The sequence below is a fragment of the Pocillopora damicornis genome, chromosome 11, assembly GCF_964200805.1.
Source record: "Pocillopora damicornis chromosome 11, jaPocDami1.2, whole genome shotgun sequence".
In the NCBI taxonomy this organism is placed as follows: Eukaryota; Metazoa; Cnidaria; class Anthozoa; order Scleractinia; family Pocilloporidae; genus Pocillopora; species Pocillopora damicornis.
Genome location: NC_142680.1, coordinates 22,422,215 through 22,438,865, shown reverse-complemented (window position 1 = coordinate 22,438,865; position 16,651 = coordinate 22,422,215). Strand labels below are relative to the sequence as shown.

Sequence of the window (16,651 nt, the reverse complement as noted above, 5' to 3'; positions counted from 1 at the left end):
AATTTTTAGAATATCTTTGTAGAAACGAGAGTTTTGATAGCTGAAGAATTAGAACCGAGATTTTTTAAATGGCGAAAGAAGTCTTGATACGCTGTTTCCTTCGCAGAAAGAAGACGTGCTTGTGGTAATAAATTCTAACTCTAAGTACTTCGTGTTTAATTTATCTATTTTTATCTTTTGTACAAAACATGACTTAAGCAAGGTTTTAGATAAATTCTATTGACTTTAATGAAACTTTGTTTACACCAAGATTTAGGACTCACGCTATGGCTAAAATTAACATAAGACAGCATAGGTAAAGCGCATTTTTTGACTGACAGTCATTCGTCATTAAAGTAATCACAAAAGCCAGAATAAAGAAGAATCGAAAAAAAAAAACAAGTTATAAGTAAACTCAAAACACGCAAACTTTTTAAGCGCGGAAAAACGAGAGAAACCAGATTGGTTTTAGTTTCCTATCTAATTATTTATGAGAATGGCGTGAGTTTTCTGCACCAATTGCAATCACAAGGGCACGTGAAAAAGCAAGACCAAGGTAGTCCCATATTACTTTCAACGCCAAATAGCTCAATTCTCACGCAGTATACGTAGTTGATGTAAATGATAGTTCACTTTCGAACACAATTTTTTAGTGACTCTTTAGTCGCCCTATCAAGATCAAGCCATCTATCGAGAGCTTTTGTGTTGCATCGAGCACAAGTTAGCTACATATTACACACAAATGAGTGTCGATGAGTAGTGCGCGAAACCCGTCAGGGGAAGAGGTGAGTGGCCATTTTGCACGACCGCGACAAAATCCCATCAAGGAAAAAGTAGAAACTATTTTCCATTATTTTGGGATGGATATGTCAGAGAGATGTTTTTCAATTTCAAATGAGTGTTGTATTATAATCTTAAGCAAAGTAAATAGGTTTGAAATAAACGAAAGTATCGATCATTTCTTGAAGATGCTTTTCACGACTGAGAAGAAAAAGGAAAATTTGTTTTAGAATATAATTACTCTAGCCAAGTTTGCCGGGGTACAGATAATTATTCAACGAATGACAACGGGTTTCTGATTTAATGCGATATGTCTTAGGTATTTCCATCGTTATATCGTCGCGGCGCGCTCTAAAACTACAACAACAAGTTTATTACCATCAGCTCACTTTCTTTACATTGGTGTGAAATATTATTTTCATTGAGCCAATTGGAAGGCTGGTTAGGGTCTGAGACTTTGACCTTTAAATTCTTGTACAAACATAATGCAAATATCAGTAGCTTTTCGTCTTGAGGAGAATAACAAATTAAACAGACGGAAATCACGCGTAAGCTGCTTTTGTGGACTAAGTCATTGACAACAGGTCTAAACTGATATCGAAAACAGATTTCAGTTGAGGAAGTTGAGTGGTGCATTCACATCGGATTTTTTTAGTGAGAATTTCTTCATCAGCGTGAAGATTGGTTTGTACATAAAATGACTGACCTAGGGCCGCCAAGAATTCATTCTGTCGTAGCAGCACGAAGCACCGCTCTAAAGATCAAAGAACTGTCATCGAGTCTTCTCTCTGAGAAGAAAAAAATAAACGACGAGGGAGCGTTTGCAGTCACGTATTGCGATGATCCATCAAACCAGGTACAGAAACTAGTTCAGCCCAGCAGAGAGGAGCTTCCGGGAAGGCGGCGATCTGCTACAACGCACACGGCTTCAGCAAATGATCATGAACACTATGTTGAAGGAACAGACGTGAGTGCCGCCTATCGTTTTTTAGATCCAGAAGAAGGCGGAAGTCGAAGACAAAGATCCAAAACAGTGACGACGATTGGATTCAATGAAGCAGCTTCGTCAGATTCGGAGTCTGTAAAGATACCACATTTCCGATCGGGGGATGGTGCGTCTCGAAGGAGAAGATACACAAGATCAAGAAGGGCATCCGTAACTACTCAATCCAGCGGACAAGAACGAATCCCGGAGCAAGGAACTCTAGAGAATTCTTTTCGCACAGAGCCAGAGAAGATGTTTGAACACTGGAAAGTTACAGAGATCATCAAGAAAACTTTTGAAGAAAACTTGCTTGAGGAACACGAGGAACACGATGATCGCCGCAATTATCAAAAAATGTGCAAAATCCTTGCAGACTTGATCAAAGAACAAGTTAAACATTTGGAGTTTTCCAGGCATAAAATCATCTGTATTGTATCCATAGGCCAGAAGAGAGGGGAGAGCGTGCGCCTGGTGAGCAGATGTGTTTGGGATCCGAGACATGACAGCTATGCTCAATATTATTTTGAAAAAGGAGACCTGTTCGCCTTTGGTGTAGTGTATGGTGTGTATTACGAGTAAGAGAGGCACTTAGCAAACAACTGAACGTGTAAGGAAAAATTCAAAATGGTCGCCTCATGGCAGATGGTATGTTTGAAAACCTAATATCGTCTAGAAGAAAGAATCTTGCTGATGGGGTGTGGCAAACAATTCGAAAAGCGTCTTTGCTTTGTTTAAAATCTGACAAGTCGCAATGCAAAACAGTGTACACGTAATTTATCGATGCAATTGAAATGTTGAAGAGAAAGGTAAACAACTCTGCTTGCGTCTGTTTTGACGTAACGGTAGGCCCCTTCCTGGATACACCGCAGTAAAACATATGCGCATGTGCAAACGTTGAAAAGCCTTTGAAGTGGCATAAGTTAAATAGAGGCCTTGCATTGTGCTATAAGGCTGTGAATCCAAATTGTTTCACTGGAGCTGTTAGAAAACGACCACACCAGCTAATAATTTAGAAGCTCATAACTTTTCTAGTGAAGCCGAAACGTAGTTAGATACCTTTTGCGCTCGAAGAGTCTCATCCTTCTCTACTATCAGTTGTATCATACTCAGCTTTCTCTCATAGTTTCAATTCTTAGTGACACAAAGTTTTTCTTGATACGTTTCTTTAAAACTCTGCATGGAAAATCGGCGCGCCACTGGCCAAAAATGATCCACGTGCGCATGACTGGTGTTTCATCGCTTTGTTTCTAAGGGAACTCAACCTTATAAAGTATTCTTGTGACGCTTGCGACGAAAGAGGAAACTTCGAGGGGTGTCGCTATGCGTGTTTTCTAAGTGTCGCTGATGTGGGGACTATTTTACCGGTCGTAATGAAACCACGAAAACCAAGATGACTATCAACGGTGTTTATTTAGATCACGGTCACGATCACGATCGTAAAATATCGGTCCCGCTTGTGCCAAAGGTTTGGAACGAAAGACGAAGTTATTGCTGTTCAAGGTGAAATCTTACGAAACTCTGGCTTATAAGGACGCTAATTTAGGTTTTATATGCGCGTGGTGACGCTAAAATATCCGATTTCAAACCAATAGGGAAAAAGATAAACATTGTAACTAAGATCGTAACTAGGCATGCAAATTAAAGTAATTGACAATTGATCTAATCAACAAAAAGGCTGTTCTTTGTTCGATATCCTTAACAATTCTAATTTCCTCGAATTCTACTCTCTTTACATCTTCTCTCAGCATTGTGGGGTCAGTCTGTCTTTATGCCTCTTGCATTTTTCAGTTCGCGTACGTGATAGAAATTCAAATTAATTGGTCCAATTTTTGGCCAAAGACAAAGGCATGACGAGTTCCGACGTCGACTGGACGGCGTCGGTTGCAATTGATGCACGCGAAGTGTCCAGAATGGTTCCTTTCATCATAAATCATATTTCGTGTTTTCACTAACAAATATTCCCTTACGTTTATCAGTTTTAAGATAAATTTGGTAAGTAATTAAGTGGGTGAATCTTCGGAAAGATTCTGCTCATCACTTAACAGACGAGTTTAACAAGTAAATTTCCAATTATGCGCCAAATTTTGACATATTTGCTTATCATAAACTTGGCTTTCATGTTCATGCAACCGTTTAGTCTTGCGACGTCTAGTCAAAATACAAAATTTCAAATTTATCATAATGCTTAAGTTTTTCCTAACAGTGGAGATAGTTCTCTGTTCAGCAAGAATCAGTATATTCATCTTTCTGCCCCGTTTTAAAAACACTTATCTCTGTGAGCATCGATTTAAAACCGTCAAGAGCTTTCGATTATTCCGCTTACCAACGGTGACGTTGATTACCACTAAAGCTGTGTGTGTTTATAGATTAAGAATGATTATAAGGTTTGAAAAGTTGTTTTTTAATTAATTTAAGATCGCTTTGAACAGTACATCGACATCCAAATACTTTGTAGATAAATTCTTAACAATCAAAAAACTTGTCTAATTAAATGCGTCGAAACAGTTTCATTTTTACTATGCGCCATTAGAGCGTAAATCCCCGCCGTATGCCCTTATTTCTAAATATAAACTACCTATGTTGATTCTCCTTTTTAATAACATTCACCCAATAGAGTCGAAAGGATTACAAAGCCAAAACTCAAATGCACAAAACATAAAAATTTAGTTAAGTCGAATTTCACAAGCTTCTTAATTAATATTGTTATGCTACAATTGATTTGTCGCAAATGACAGATGAAATATTATATTCTCATTTATTGACGGCGCACTTATGTTAGCAAATTATTATGTGGAGTGATTGATTTATAAAGATCTTGTGACAAGAGAGATGGCATTGATAAATGCTTGAGATTTAGGTCTACAAACAGTCAGGAATTAGTTGTCACTTTACCCGAAGTCGAGGTACAGCATGCAACGTCCTCTACGAAAATTAAATCCGGAGTTCACAAAAAAAACTGAGTACTGATATCAGTAAATGACTTCACTGTTATGTTCAATACGAGGCTTTTTACTCGTAATAAATACCGTAAACTGTTCCAACAGCAAAGAATTTTTCTCTCTCAAAACACGCGCTAACACTCGTATCGAAGTGGCTATTCCACAGACAGCGACTTGCCACTCTGACTCCTTGGGACTCTTTTGTTCCAAGGGTAATCATACAAACAATCTTGTATCGCTCAATGTTCAGCTGTTTTACGTTTTCCAGTATCCGAGCAGTCAGCAACTTGACGAGAAACGGCGTGTGATGAGCACTGTATGTATGGGAGTCTAAAGTATCCAAAGCTTCTTGAATCACCACCCGAACCTTTCCTTCAGGAAAACGAATCTTTGGCTCCAATCGGTACGTATTCTCGAAGGTTTTCTTCAATTTTTCATCCGTTGGTTTTGTTTCAACAGCTGGCTTCTTGAAATTGGAGAAGAAAGACGCGGCAGATATACGTCTTGACAGTCCAGTAATCTTTCGCGAAAGGTTGCTTTCTTGGGAGACTTTGCGAACGCTTTGCTCGCTTTCCACGGAAGGACTTCGTTGACGTCCAATCTTCTCTACAGAACTCTCGAATAAAACCGCATTGGATTCGGTTTCTTCCGACAGAGTGCGACTAGAATGGCTTTGCCTTCTGCCAGAGGAACTACCTTCGTTCATTTTCACAAAGTTTGCGTGTCTTGCTAAGTTTGATCAACGAAGCCTGACTGTTTCTACAACACTGAGGCATTAGCTTATTCAAATAGTTCTCTGGCGCACGGGCTCAATTACCAAAAGAACAATTATAAGTGGGGTAATAATCTCGCCATAAACAATAGATTTTCATAGCTTGGATGAGCATGTTTTAATTTTGCGGCACAAAAGCAAAGCTTACTCACTTTACGTTTTCTTGTTAAAAAAAAGTTCTCAAACCGCCGGAAACTTAAATCCTCGAATTAGGTCTGAGTCATCTGATTACGTCTCAGGAAAAATTATTGCTAATTCTAAAAAAAAAAAACTGAAAACTTGCAAACATGTAATAATATCACTGAAACACAGACCAATTTACCTGCTAAATAAAAAAGATTACGATTGTATTTTTTTGTAAATAATTTATCATTCTGTTGATAAAGTACTTCAGCTTAAACTGAAAGATTTTTCTTTGTTCTTTGTAATGACAAGAGCGAAAGAACTTGAAAAAGCCACAGACAAAAATTGTGAGCCCAAAAACCTCCTGAAAATAACGCGCAGGTGCGAGCAGTTGATGCATAAGTCTCTAATCCTTATCAAAGAAATGTGTGGAAAAATAGAAACGCCTTTAAGGCGGACTGAATAATTAACAGATGTTTTCATTGACCTTGTTTCAGTTTGCCACTCTAGGGGGAGGCAAATAGTACTCCTTTCTGTCAAAGGTTTGAAATCCTCGGAATTGTCCTGAAAACCGTGACCGAGGGTCTCAATTAGTGTTACGGTGGCGATCGTTGTCGCATGTGTTGTATAAGAAAAGAATTAAGATAAACTTCAACATACAATTTTAGCGTCAGATATTTCGTCAAAGCAGTACCTTGCAATAAACTGAGTTCTTTTTGGATCTCGCAGATTCTCAAACCAGATTATTCGGCGCTTAACGAGTCTCGACTTCTGCCACTGATTCGTCGATCATTCTGGCCGATTATCTGTTAAAAGATTGTGCGTGTAAACCATACACAATTCTCTGGTAAGTTTTAATAGCTAGTCTTATTATCGGTTGACAAATATAAACTGACCTCTGACTCTAGAGATCGATCTGCCCCTATAAGTTATCCTAAGAATTTTTAGTACACTGTGGAATAATTGTAGAGATGTAACACCAAATTCACAGTAAAAGCTATTAAGAAAACGTAACATCGTCAGGTAAGAGAATTGAAAGATAACTTGAAAGATAATTGATCCCATCCGAGAGCAACGTATTTCCTACCGGATTAATCCTAATAAACTCTTTGGAATCTCGAAATCTAACCACATGATGTTTTGTTAACCTAATGCCCGATCTTTTATCTCAAGCCAGTGCTATTTTAGAGTCTGTTTTGTCTAATTCAGTGACAAGATAAGTAATTTCACTTTCTCACTGGCGCAATTCTCCTCACAGCGTATCAGTAGCTTCAGTGGAGTTGGCTGACGTCTCTGAGAATAAAAATGAACGCTAACGTATTTAAACGATGCACGGAGTCGGTCCTAGACGGTAAAGTATTTCTGAATGGAGGATGTCGACCACAAACTGCAGTATTGAATTTCTCCAGCAACGGTTGCCACAATTGTTATCAGTTTCTAAACACGGGATGAAAATTCTCCAAAAGGAGAATAAATGCTATTCAAAATAAACACCATAAACTGTTCCCACCGCGAAAAATTCTTGTCTTTCAAAGCAAACACTGACAAATGTATCAAACTGATCGTCCCACAGGCACCGACTTGCTATTCTTAAATCCTGGGATCCTTTCGTTCCAATGGTAACCAGACAAACAAACTTGTAGCGCTCAATGTTCAACTGCTTCACACTTTCTAGTATACGAGTGGTCAGTAACTTAGCAATAAACGGCGAATGAGTAGCGCTGTATGAATGTGACTTTAAGGTATCCAAAGCTTCTGTGATAATTGCACGAACGGTTCCTTCAGGAAGTCGAATCTTCGGTTCAAGGCGATAAGTATTCTCCATCAACCTCCTTCTCTGTTCCTTTACAGCACTCGTTTCCGTTGGTTTCTTCCAGCTGCTGAAATATGACGCAGCAGAAATTCGTCGTCCAGGAACTGAAATCTTTCGACTTTCTTCTTGGGTAGAGATTTTCCGATCGCTTTTCGTGCTCTCTCCTGAAATGCGACGCTGTTTGCTTGAACCCACAGAGATCTGGCTTTGAACCTCGCTTTCCTCCAACAGGGCTTGGCTTAAATAGCTACGACCTTGGCGTCCAACTACAGGACCAAAATCATCCATTGTAAAAAATGTCCGCGTTCTTACACAATCTGCTTTTCCGGTAAGAGAGTTTTATAGGTTGTTCGGGGATGTTCTTGCGCGCGAAATGTCATCACTCACAAGAAGAACTATTTGCTTTACGTAATCTGAAATAGATAAATGATGAGATTAGGGACTCAATGATTAATTTATCTTTTTCAGATAAGCGGAAGACTAAATAAAAACCACATTGCATTTGACCCAAATTATACCGTCCTTCCGTTTGACTGGCTAAGTTTAAGAAGTTTATCTTCATACGTACGTCTCCTGTTGACCTTTCGTGAAATCAAGCATGAACACTAAGAGTCTTTTGAATTTAGCTGGACTCCAAATTTTGACCAAATATAACGGTACTAAGGCCAAAATAATTTTTTGCTGACAACCAGTGTCTTAATCGTTTTAGCATTTTTGAGGAAGATCAAAGATCAAAGATTTCAGCAAAAACGAACGAGGGCAGATTATTTTACTCATTTCACGCCTCCACTGTACATGGATCTAAAAACCGCACCTATATTTAATAGCTGTTGTCATAACAGTTTTCGAAAACAAATGCTTGCCAACCTCCAAGATTTTCCGGATCAATATAAGTATCTGGGCAACTGCCTTCCTACCCGTCCCCTAATTCAACAATAGTCAATGATAATAACGTCGGGTTAGGGGAGGGGTAGGTGGGCAGTTGCCCAGATACTGATATTGATCCGATTTTCCTTGTCTCGCAAGTTTCATCAACTTATCTTACCGCCAGACCTCGCTGAAATGCCGAATATATCCCGACGATGTTGTCGGTCTTGAACCTCGAGCCCGGCCGGTCACTTTCGGCAAAATGTAGAAGTGTCGCTTTTAATTTGAATATGCGATATAAATTGGAACAAAAGACATGGATATAAATTTATGAAATAACGAGGATAGAATAATATTACATTCATGGATGATAATTTGTAAATATTTATTCGCGGCCTTTGGTGTCTGATTTTAAAATTATAAATCCCTAAATTTGTGTCAATTCTGAAGAGGTTATTGTGAAAAAACGGAAACAAATAACTATAATAATAAAGAAAATTTTAATGGTGTCATATTTGTGATAGTGGTTTTTTTACTAACCATGCTTTCATATTTTCGTAATTCGCTTAACGACCCGCTAAGCTTTATGTAACAAAAATTAATTTGCTGTGTTCTTTTTGGTTTACATTTCCCTGAAAAGAACAGCGAGGATAATTAGCCATTTGTTTAGCTGCTCGTCTGTGGATCCTAAGCGGTGGAAATAGACACTGCTGCCCAGAAACTAGATTTTAGAAATACTTTTTGTCAAATTCTAGATGATAGCTATCGGTCAAATATTGCGTATAATATTTTGTTATTTTTACTTTTCTCAGTGTTTTGTGAAATTGAATAAAATTTGTTTTGGAAAATTTGAAATTAGGAGCTAAAATTGAACAATGAGCTGATAGTAGATTAACACCTTCTAAAAATTAGTCGTAAAAACTGTAAAAACCGATAAAGAAAGGCAATGTAGGATTTCCCTTCCGTAAATGGCTCGTTAAACTTTCTAAGAGTCCTACATATGTTGATGAAATTTTCCTGTTTGCATTTTTTAGACGCAAGAATTCAGGCTCTGGCCCAACGATAGGAAATAAATGGCGCGGAGTCTCTGCCTCTATGATAGAAACTTCATGTATTGAGATATTGTCAAAACAATTAAATGTTACAAATATCTTTAATAGTATTTTGGAAAATTATTTTGAACAAACCATGCATTTATGATCGCAAAAATTTATTTCGAAATGTGCACCGGACGCCAGCCAGACATTTCAAGAGATCACGTTCGCATTTAGCTCCCTATGACACAAAAATAAAACTGCGGAACCGAATTGTGGCGTTTGAAATCAACTTGTTAATTGTTAAAGTTGAAAGCAGGTGATCTAATTAGTTAACCACACATATACAGCCATAATCCTCTCCACAAATTGTTCTGAAAATTCAAGTTTAATTTAGAGAGTTGGAAAATGCCATCGAGAAGATGGCAAAAAAAAATACCAACTAGGGCAGTTTTGATTATTTAAACTGCAGAAATCATAATAATTGGAAAAAAAGATACTTTTGTCATCTATTGGCAAAGAATGAAAATGTCTAAACTGGCGATGTACCATATTGTTTTCAATAAATGATTTATATTTTGTTGCAGCATCCATAATGTTTTTCTTTTTCGTGTCCCGATCTATACACAGGAAATAACGTTCTGCTCAGATTTTGAGTGATGAACAATTTATTTCCAAATTTAAGAGTTTTCTCCTGAGCACTTCCCTTAATGATCAAGCCACCAATGATATTTAACAAATATGACATTTTGAAATCCATAATGCCCGCTCACCTGCTGTTTTGTAACAATTTTGTGAATAACATTCTGCCCTCAAAGAGCTCAGAGCTCACGAGTTTCTTCAACTGATTTGCATGCATATGCAATTTAGTTTGACGAAGTAGAGTGACCCTTCTTAGTAGATAAACGATAAATAAGTAAATATACTCTATTAGGTTCAGGCAAGAAAATTATTACTTAGGAAACTCAAACCCACTTGGAGATTTGGCGGAATAACAAAACATAATTTACACTTTTACGATTTTTAATAGGGTTCATGTTAACATTCGTGCACGTTTATGCGAATTCGAAATTCAACCTACCACGGCAAAAATTAATACTGCTGTCGATATGAATCATGCAGCATTGAAAAAAAAGCTATTTGTGTTTTATGACCTTAAGTTAGAACATTTTTACGCTGTTTCTTTTCTTTTATTTACACAACATATGTACAAAATGTCTCAGCAACTAGCGACCGTTGTCGGCTCCAGCATTCTTGCAGGTATTCCAATGGTTGCCTGGTTCGTTTTCCGCAACTGAGCAATTGCGGCCACTTTTGCCGAGGTTTTAAACAATCCTCTCGATCTTGGTGCTGGACTCATGCCAGTGATAGCGCTGTTATTTGCCGAGCTATCTGAGGTTTTCTCCAGAGAACATCGGCCGGCCAGAAGGTTTTTCATGATGTCTTTAAAAGCACGGCGATATTGTTTGTTCAACGCACCGTAGATCACAGGATTATTGGCGTGATTGCAAAATACTAGTATCATGGACAAAATGTCGATCCAAAGTGGGATTTTAAAGCTGGGTTGGACCATTTCAATTAAATTTATTATAGCAGCTGGTATGAAACAAATTAGGTAAGCACCGATGACCACAGCGAGAGTCTTTGTGATGCGTACCTCCTCTACGTTAACAGAAGGTGCATGTGTAGTCATTGATGTCAATTGTCGCGAATGTTCCCGGACCTGCTTGTAAACTTTAAAGCAACAGAATCCAATTATCCCGATAGGCAGAGGAACAGCAACGAAAAGGAGTGCCGTAGAAAAAACGACTGAGCGACTGAAGAAAAAGATACATAGACATTTTCCGGATTGGAATTCAAATTTTGACCATCCTAGCAAAGGTCCGATGGCAAATGGCAGTGGTATGCACCAGATACATGCAATCATTAACGCCTGATTCCTCGCATTAAAAACTCTGCGATAGTAATTCTGTCTTACCACCATATAGTAGCGGTTGATACTTATTGCAGTGAGACTGTACATGGACGAAATGACAAACTCTGTTGTCATAAACCCGTTTAATTGACACAGCTCTTCCGCGAAGATCCATTTTCCATAACTAATCACAGATACAAGCATAAATAGCAGATTTGTCGATTCCAAAGTGTCTGCAAAAGCTAAACTTGCGATGAGAGCACGGCCTTTCGTACGAACTCTATTACCTTTCGTACTAATAAAGACAACCATTAAATTTCCAAGGATTCCGATCAATATAACGATTGTGAGAGGTAAGGATGTAATGACAACTGAAGCCGTTGTCCACTGCGAAACCATCTTTTGCTTCTGCTGGCGTGTACTATTAAACACAATTTAATCGTACAGGAACGAATTTTTTCGAACTTTGTCACAATCCTTGGGGGTTTTCCTATAAAACTTCGCCAGAAGTGAGGTAGCTGTTGTTCCGAAAAAATATAATTGATAACTTTAAAGTGTTAGATTGTGGTTTCGGCGTTTAATTCACACCGTTCCTCTATGCACCTGTCCTTAATGCAAAAGAGTCGGGAAGTAATTAATACTCCTGTCTGATTGGTCATCGGTTAAAGCCGCTGACAAGAACACAATCCATTCTTGCTGGAAATTTCTCACAATTTTCACTCAACTTTATTTAGTTTGTTTTCAGAGCTAATGTTTTCTTTTCAATTCTCCCCACAGTCCGCCCAAAGATTATAAGCAGAAAAAGCCGCTCGTTATGAACTTAGGGCTTAAATATCAAACTAAGAAGACTCATTTCAACTGTGATTGTATTCCGCAGGGAGTCGTGAGCGAGTTTTAATGACAATGCTACAGAGTTTTCTTGATCAAACAACGAAAAAAGTGGAGTGTCAAAAATTGCCTTTTGCCAAAAAAACGGAAGAGTTCGTAATTAAATGAGCAGACAAGTTAAGTAAATTGCTTAGGTTTTCATGATCAAAACGTGGTTTTGAGATCAAAAGTGAGAAAAAATTTGAAATTTTATTGTCTGAATTGTGTCCGATATCAACAAGAAAAAGGTGCGAGCAAACCAATTTTGGGTTGAATTTTTCATCTGCGAAAACTACTCTTTTGGCACAATTTGTAGGAAAGATTTTAAAATTCAAACGAGTATTGGGCAAGGATCAGATATTATACGACCAATCTTCCGACAATCAAAGATTTTAAAATTACATAGAAGATAGCCTTTTATTTGCATTAGGATGGTTGGTGCTTGCATTTGGAAGCCATAATTTTCAAACATTTGTAAATAGAATAGTCTTCTTTAATTTTACTGTTAAAAGAACTAAAATGTCGTACTTTTGCCGAGTCCAAGCTTGGCGCTATAAACATAGTTTTGTTCTTTTAGATATATATCTATATATTTTTTTTTCATCTCAAAAGCTCAAAATCATGCTGGAAAAAAACATAATTTGCAAACTCTTACTTTTTTAACCCTTCACATCCTGAAATCAGTCTCCGCACTATTCCCTATACATTTCCTGTGGTACTTCCAAGAAGAATTTGTTCACCAGTCGAGAGCTTCTCTAGGTCGGTGATCATTTCCTTTATTCTCGTGCCCTTAGTGTTTTATCCAGCGGTGATATTGTAAAGAGAAATTAGATGCTGGTCTCTTTAAACTATTAAAGAAACCTTTACATGCATTTTTATTTCAAAGTAAATGCAGGGTAATAAGACCTTCTCTACTGCATACGAGTTCATACGAATCATACGGGGTCACAGTTTGAACAAAATGTAAAAAAAATAATCGCAAATCAGAGAACGATTTATGGCACACCTTAGGGTAAACACTCTACCTCAAGCTAAGCAAATAATGAAAATAAGGAAACGTAAACAGAGATCACAAGATGGCAATTGTTTCCTTTTATATCTTTTTATCAATAAAGGGCAAAATTACTGAGCGCTGATTGGTTGAGAGAGAGGGCATTTTTTCTTAATCGAGGGCATTTTTAGTAATCAAGAGAGGGCATGATTACCTTGTTCAGTTAAAAGCACTTTGTTGTTTTTCTGTTGGCAGAAACGCTCTGTTGAAATGAGCTTTGTTTTCTAGACTTTTGGCAGTGTATCACGACACAGTTTTGGAGAATAAAATTTCATTGAATCGATTGGTCAGTTCAATTTGATTGATGATTTGCCGTAGCGCTAAACAGGCTTCCCAGATAAAAATAGACTGCGCGCGTGATTTTCCTTCGTATAAATTTTGCCCTTTATTGATAAACAAGTAATCCCATGAGACCTCGTACTATTAAGGATTAATTGCACTTGAGTTTTCAAAATTTTCCAAATTGCCCTCGTCGCTTCGCGACTCGGGCAATTTTGGAAAATTTTGAAAACTCTCGTGCAATTAATCCTTAATAGTACTTGGCCTCATGTGATTACATATACAAATCAAAGTTTTTTTTCTTATTTTGTACGCTGAAATGACTATAAGAATATTTTTATTGTTCCTAATTTAGGGTTCCATTGACAGGCACGTTCGTTCGTTTATCATTCAGATGAAGAGGAATTTCCAGAAAAAAAAATTGATGATAACGCCTGCCATAAATTTATTAATTTTTTTAAACCTGGAATTAATTTTCTTAATTACATCACAATGAGCTTTGTAATAGGTTATAAGACGCAATATCTAAACAAGAAATACCAAGTAAAATCGTTTTGTTTTTTCTTATCTAAATTAAAAAAATAATGCACAAATTTAATCAAGCAGAAGGTATTGTTGGCAGTGAATTTTGATTTCAACTGTGATTCCTCTCTATTTTGACATCTTAGAGTAGATATAATTTTTTGCGCATATTTTACAGATTTATAATGGTAATTTAACTGAGTAGAGTTTACTTTGATCTGAAATCACAAGTATGATTTCAGACCAAAATTGCACAACACAAAGTAAATACATTTTGAAACGGTAAAATTCAGTCGCTCAGATACAGGATCTCTCGGTGGTACAAATATTTTGGTTATCCAGTTGTAAGCGAGTTTGTAGAAAGTTGCATAAGTTGTTTTTTCGATTTTCCTCCAATTAGTCAAGATGGCTGCCGCTTACTGTCGTCGTTGTTGTTTTTTTAAGCTTTTGTGCTTTGTTACCTTGTTCGTTCAGTATCTTGACAAGCACAATTCAATCTGTTCGCCTCCATCTACCTTTAAAGGCCCTTTTAGCGTCAGTCGAAAGCTATTTTCTGCTTCTCGCTGCGGTCAAGACCTTGCTGTTGCAAGACGCTCAACTAAGTTACCGATCACCAAATGGTCAAAGCATGGTTCGACGGTTGCTGCTCTGTCTGAAAGAGGTTTCATCAAAGACCTATCTATTGCAGTGGATGTTGAAATTAACCCGGGTCCGGAAAATTTTAACTACATGCCGACTGCTTCACTTCAAACTTCGAGACCTAGATTTTCTTTCAGTCGACGTAATTTATTTCAACTTCGCTCCTGTTGTCCTAAGGTTAAACTGGATTATTATATTATTCATCGCTTAAAGTCATTGGGAATTTATAGAGCTAGAGGTCGTAGAGCTGGTGTTAATTCTAGATTTGGATCTCGTCAACAGCATCACAAGATTCCAGTTCGTGTCACTGACCACTGTTTTTTATCAACGACCAAACGCGCACGACTTCGACCCAAGGATACAAATTTGCATTTCATTTCTACTCACTCTTCTTCTTTACCCCGAATAATCCCCAAATGTATGGTCATTAATGCAAGATCACTTGTGAAAGTTGATGCTGCTTCTGCTTTGCATATGGAATTGCACTCAAACAACTGCGATATTTGCATCATCTCCGAGACATGGCTTAAACCAAATTTTCCATCTCATCTCGTTTGTCCGAAGGATTACTCAATTTTGCGAAAGGATAGAACTGACCGGTCAGGCGGCGGTGTTGCTATTGTCTGTAGGAGCGATTGGTTGTTGGAACGATTAGACAGCGTTTTTTATAATGCCTTTGAATGTTTGTGGGCTAAAATTACAACTCCCAACTCAAGCTTTTATGTGGCTGCTGTTTATCATCCTCCAGATCCGCCATATTGTCCTGATGATTTATTGGAACATCTAACAAATAGTTGTGATCATTTATTGACTGGTAATCCTAACAGCAACCTTATAATTTGTGGTGACCTCAATCAGCTAGATTACAATGATTTTCTTACACAACTAAATTTATTCCAGATGGTAAATACACCGACAAGAAAGAACAAAATTTTGGATGTTTTGATTACTAACGTCCCACATTTTTGGAGGAAAGTATCGGTCACTCAAGGACTAGTTCGATCTGACCACTCTGTGGTCCTGGTATATCCCAGAATCCCACTTAAGGCTGAAAGGAAAACTGTAATGTTCAGAGATGTTCGTGATCATCATAAACTGGATATGGATAAACTGTTGAAGTTTCATAACTGGGACAGTGTTTATCAATGCGGAGATGTGAATGGAAAACTTAATCTTTTTTGTACCAAGATTAAGTCCATGTTTGATGAGTGTTTTCCGGGTATATCAGTACGTGTGTCTAATAGGGACCCCCCGTTCTTTTCTCCTCTAATCAAACATCTACTGGACCAACGGCGAAAATTGATTCGGCGAAGTAACATGTCAGGAAATTCTGTTTCGATTGAGATCCAAACTCTTCAAGAGAAAATCAACAAGTTGATCAGAGATAATCAAGTTCGAGCAGTTAAAGGGAATTTTGAGAAACATAGTGCAGGATCCAAATCTTGGTGGTCAACAGTCAATTCCCTGACAGGAAGGAAGTCTACCAACTCGCAAGTAAGCTCAATTATCTCCCCGAGCGAGATCAATAATTTTTTCTGTTCCATTAACACTGATCCCCTTTATAAACCCATTGACACTGTCACTATCCCGGAATCAAGCGAGATGCCTGTTTTAACGGTCTCCAGTGTTACCAGGAGTCTACTGAAATTAAAAAGAACTGCCTCTGGTCCAGATGGAATCCCGTACTGGTTTTGGAAAGAGTTTGCGTACGACCTCGCTCCTGTTGTTACCCATATTTTCAACTGTTCTTTGGAAAATCACATTGTGCCTGATCTTTGGAAATTGGCCGACATAACTCCCTTGCCTAAAGAGCCCAACTTTAAAAATTGCACACAGTTGCGGCCTATTTCGCTGACTAATGTAATAATGAGGGTTTTTGAACGTCTTGTATACAGACAAGAATTATCTCAATATATGAAGAACTTCATTAGCTTCGACCAGTTTGCATACCGCAAAGGCCACGATACGACAATGGCCTTAATTAAGTGTCAATATGCTTGGCTGAAATGGCTTGAGTCGGGTTTTGATTGTGTTAGAATCTTCTCTTTTGATTTCAGCAAAGCTTTTGATTCGGTCCCTCATGATA

General features: G+C 37.8%; 4 protein-coding genes across 5 annotated transcripts; 1 reads left to right on the top strand and 3 right to left on the bottom strand.

The window, feature by feature from the left end:
- The first annotated feature begins 236 nt into the window (after positions 1–236).
- Positions 237–2,559, top strand: LOC113678379 (uncharacterized). The gene has a single exon (XM_027195260.2). The coding sequence runs from the start codon at positions 1,457–1,459 to the stop codon at positions 2,321–2,323; it is 867 nt and encodes a 288-aa protein (XP_027051061.2). The 5' UTR covers positions 237–1,456; the 3' UTR covers positions 2,324–2,559.
- A 1,565-nt stretch (positions 2,560–4,124) lies between these two features.
- On the bottom strand, positions 4,125–7,601 carry LOC113678396 (dynein light chain Tctex-type 5-B-like). The gene has a single exon (XM_027195281.2). It carries the CDS (start codon positions 5,387–5,389, stop codon positions 4,754–4,756), a length of 636 nt encoding a protein of 211 aa, XP_027051082.2. The 5' UTR covers positions 5,390–7,601; the 3' UTR covers positions 4,125–4,753.
- Positions 4,125–9,472, bottom strand: LOC113678397 (dynein light chain Tctex-type 5). Of its 2 annotated transcripts, none has more exons than XM_089187259.1 (2): positions 8,437–9,472; positions 4,125–7,804 (listed from the first exon to the last, which is right to left on the bottom strand). In XM_089187259.1, the coding sequence occupies exon 2, from the start codon at positions 7,677–7,679 to the stop codon at positions 7,056–7,058; it is 624 nt and encodes a 207-aa protein (XP_089043385.1). In that variant the 5' UTR covers positions 7,680–7,804; positions 8,437–9,472; the 3' UTR covers positions 4,125–7,055. The 2 variants fall into 2 exon arrangements, with proteins under 2 accessions (XP_089043385.1, XP_089043386.1); XM_089187260.1 differs by lacking the exon at positions 8,437–9,472 and adding an exon at positions 7,960–8,164.
- Positions 9,473–9,534: 62 nt separating this feature from the next.
- Positions 9,535–13,178, bottom strand: LOC113678346 (melatonin receptor type 1B). Its single transcript, XM_027195232.2, has one exon. The coding sequence runs from the start codon at positions 11,604–11,606 to the stop codon at positions 10,512–10,514; it is 1,095 nt and encodes a 364-aa protein (XP_027051033.2). The 5' UTR covers positions 11,607–13,178; the 3' UTR covers positions 9,535–10,511.
- Between the last annotated feature and the right edge of the window lie 3,473 nt (positions 13,179–16,651).

Excerpts from the sequence above, each read along its gene's own strand:
- LOC113678379 (XM_027195260.2), top strand. The coding sequence starts at position 1,457 with ATGACTGACCTAGGGCCGCCAAGAATTCATTCTGTCGTAGCAGCACGA.
- LOC113678396 (XM_027195281.2), bottom strand. The coding sequence starts at position 5,389 with ATGAACGAAGGTAGTTCCTCTGGCAGAAGGCAAAGCCATTCTAGTCGC.
- LOC113678397 (XM_089187259.1), bottom strand. The coding sequence starts at position 7,679 with ATGGATGATTTTGGTCCTGTAGTTGGACGCCAAGGTCGTAGCTATTTA.
- LOC113678346 (XM_027195232.2), bottom strand. The coding sequence starts at position 11,606 with ATGGTTTCGCAGTGGACAACGGCTTCAGTTGTCATTACATCCTTACCT.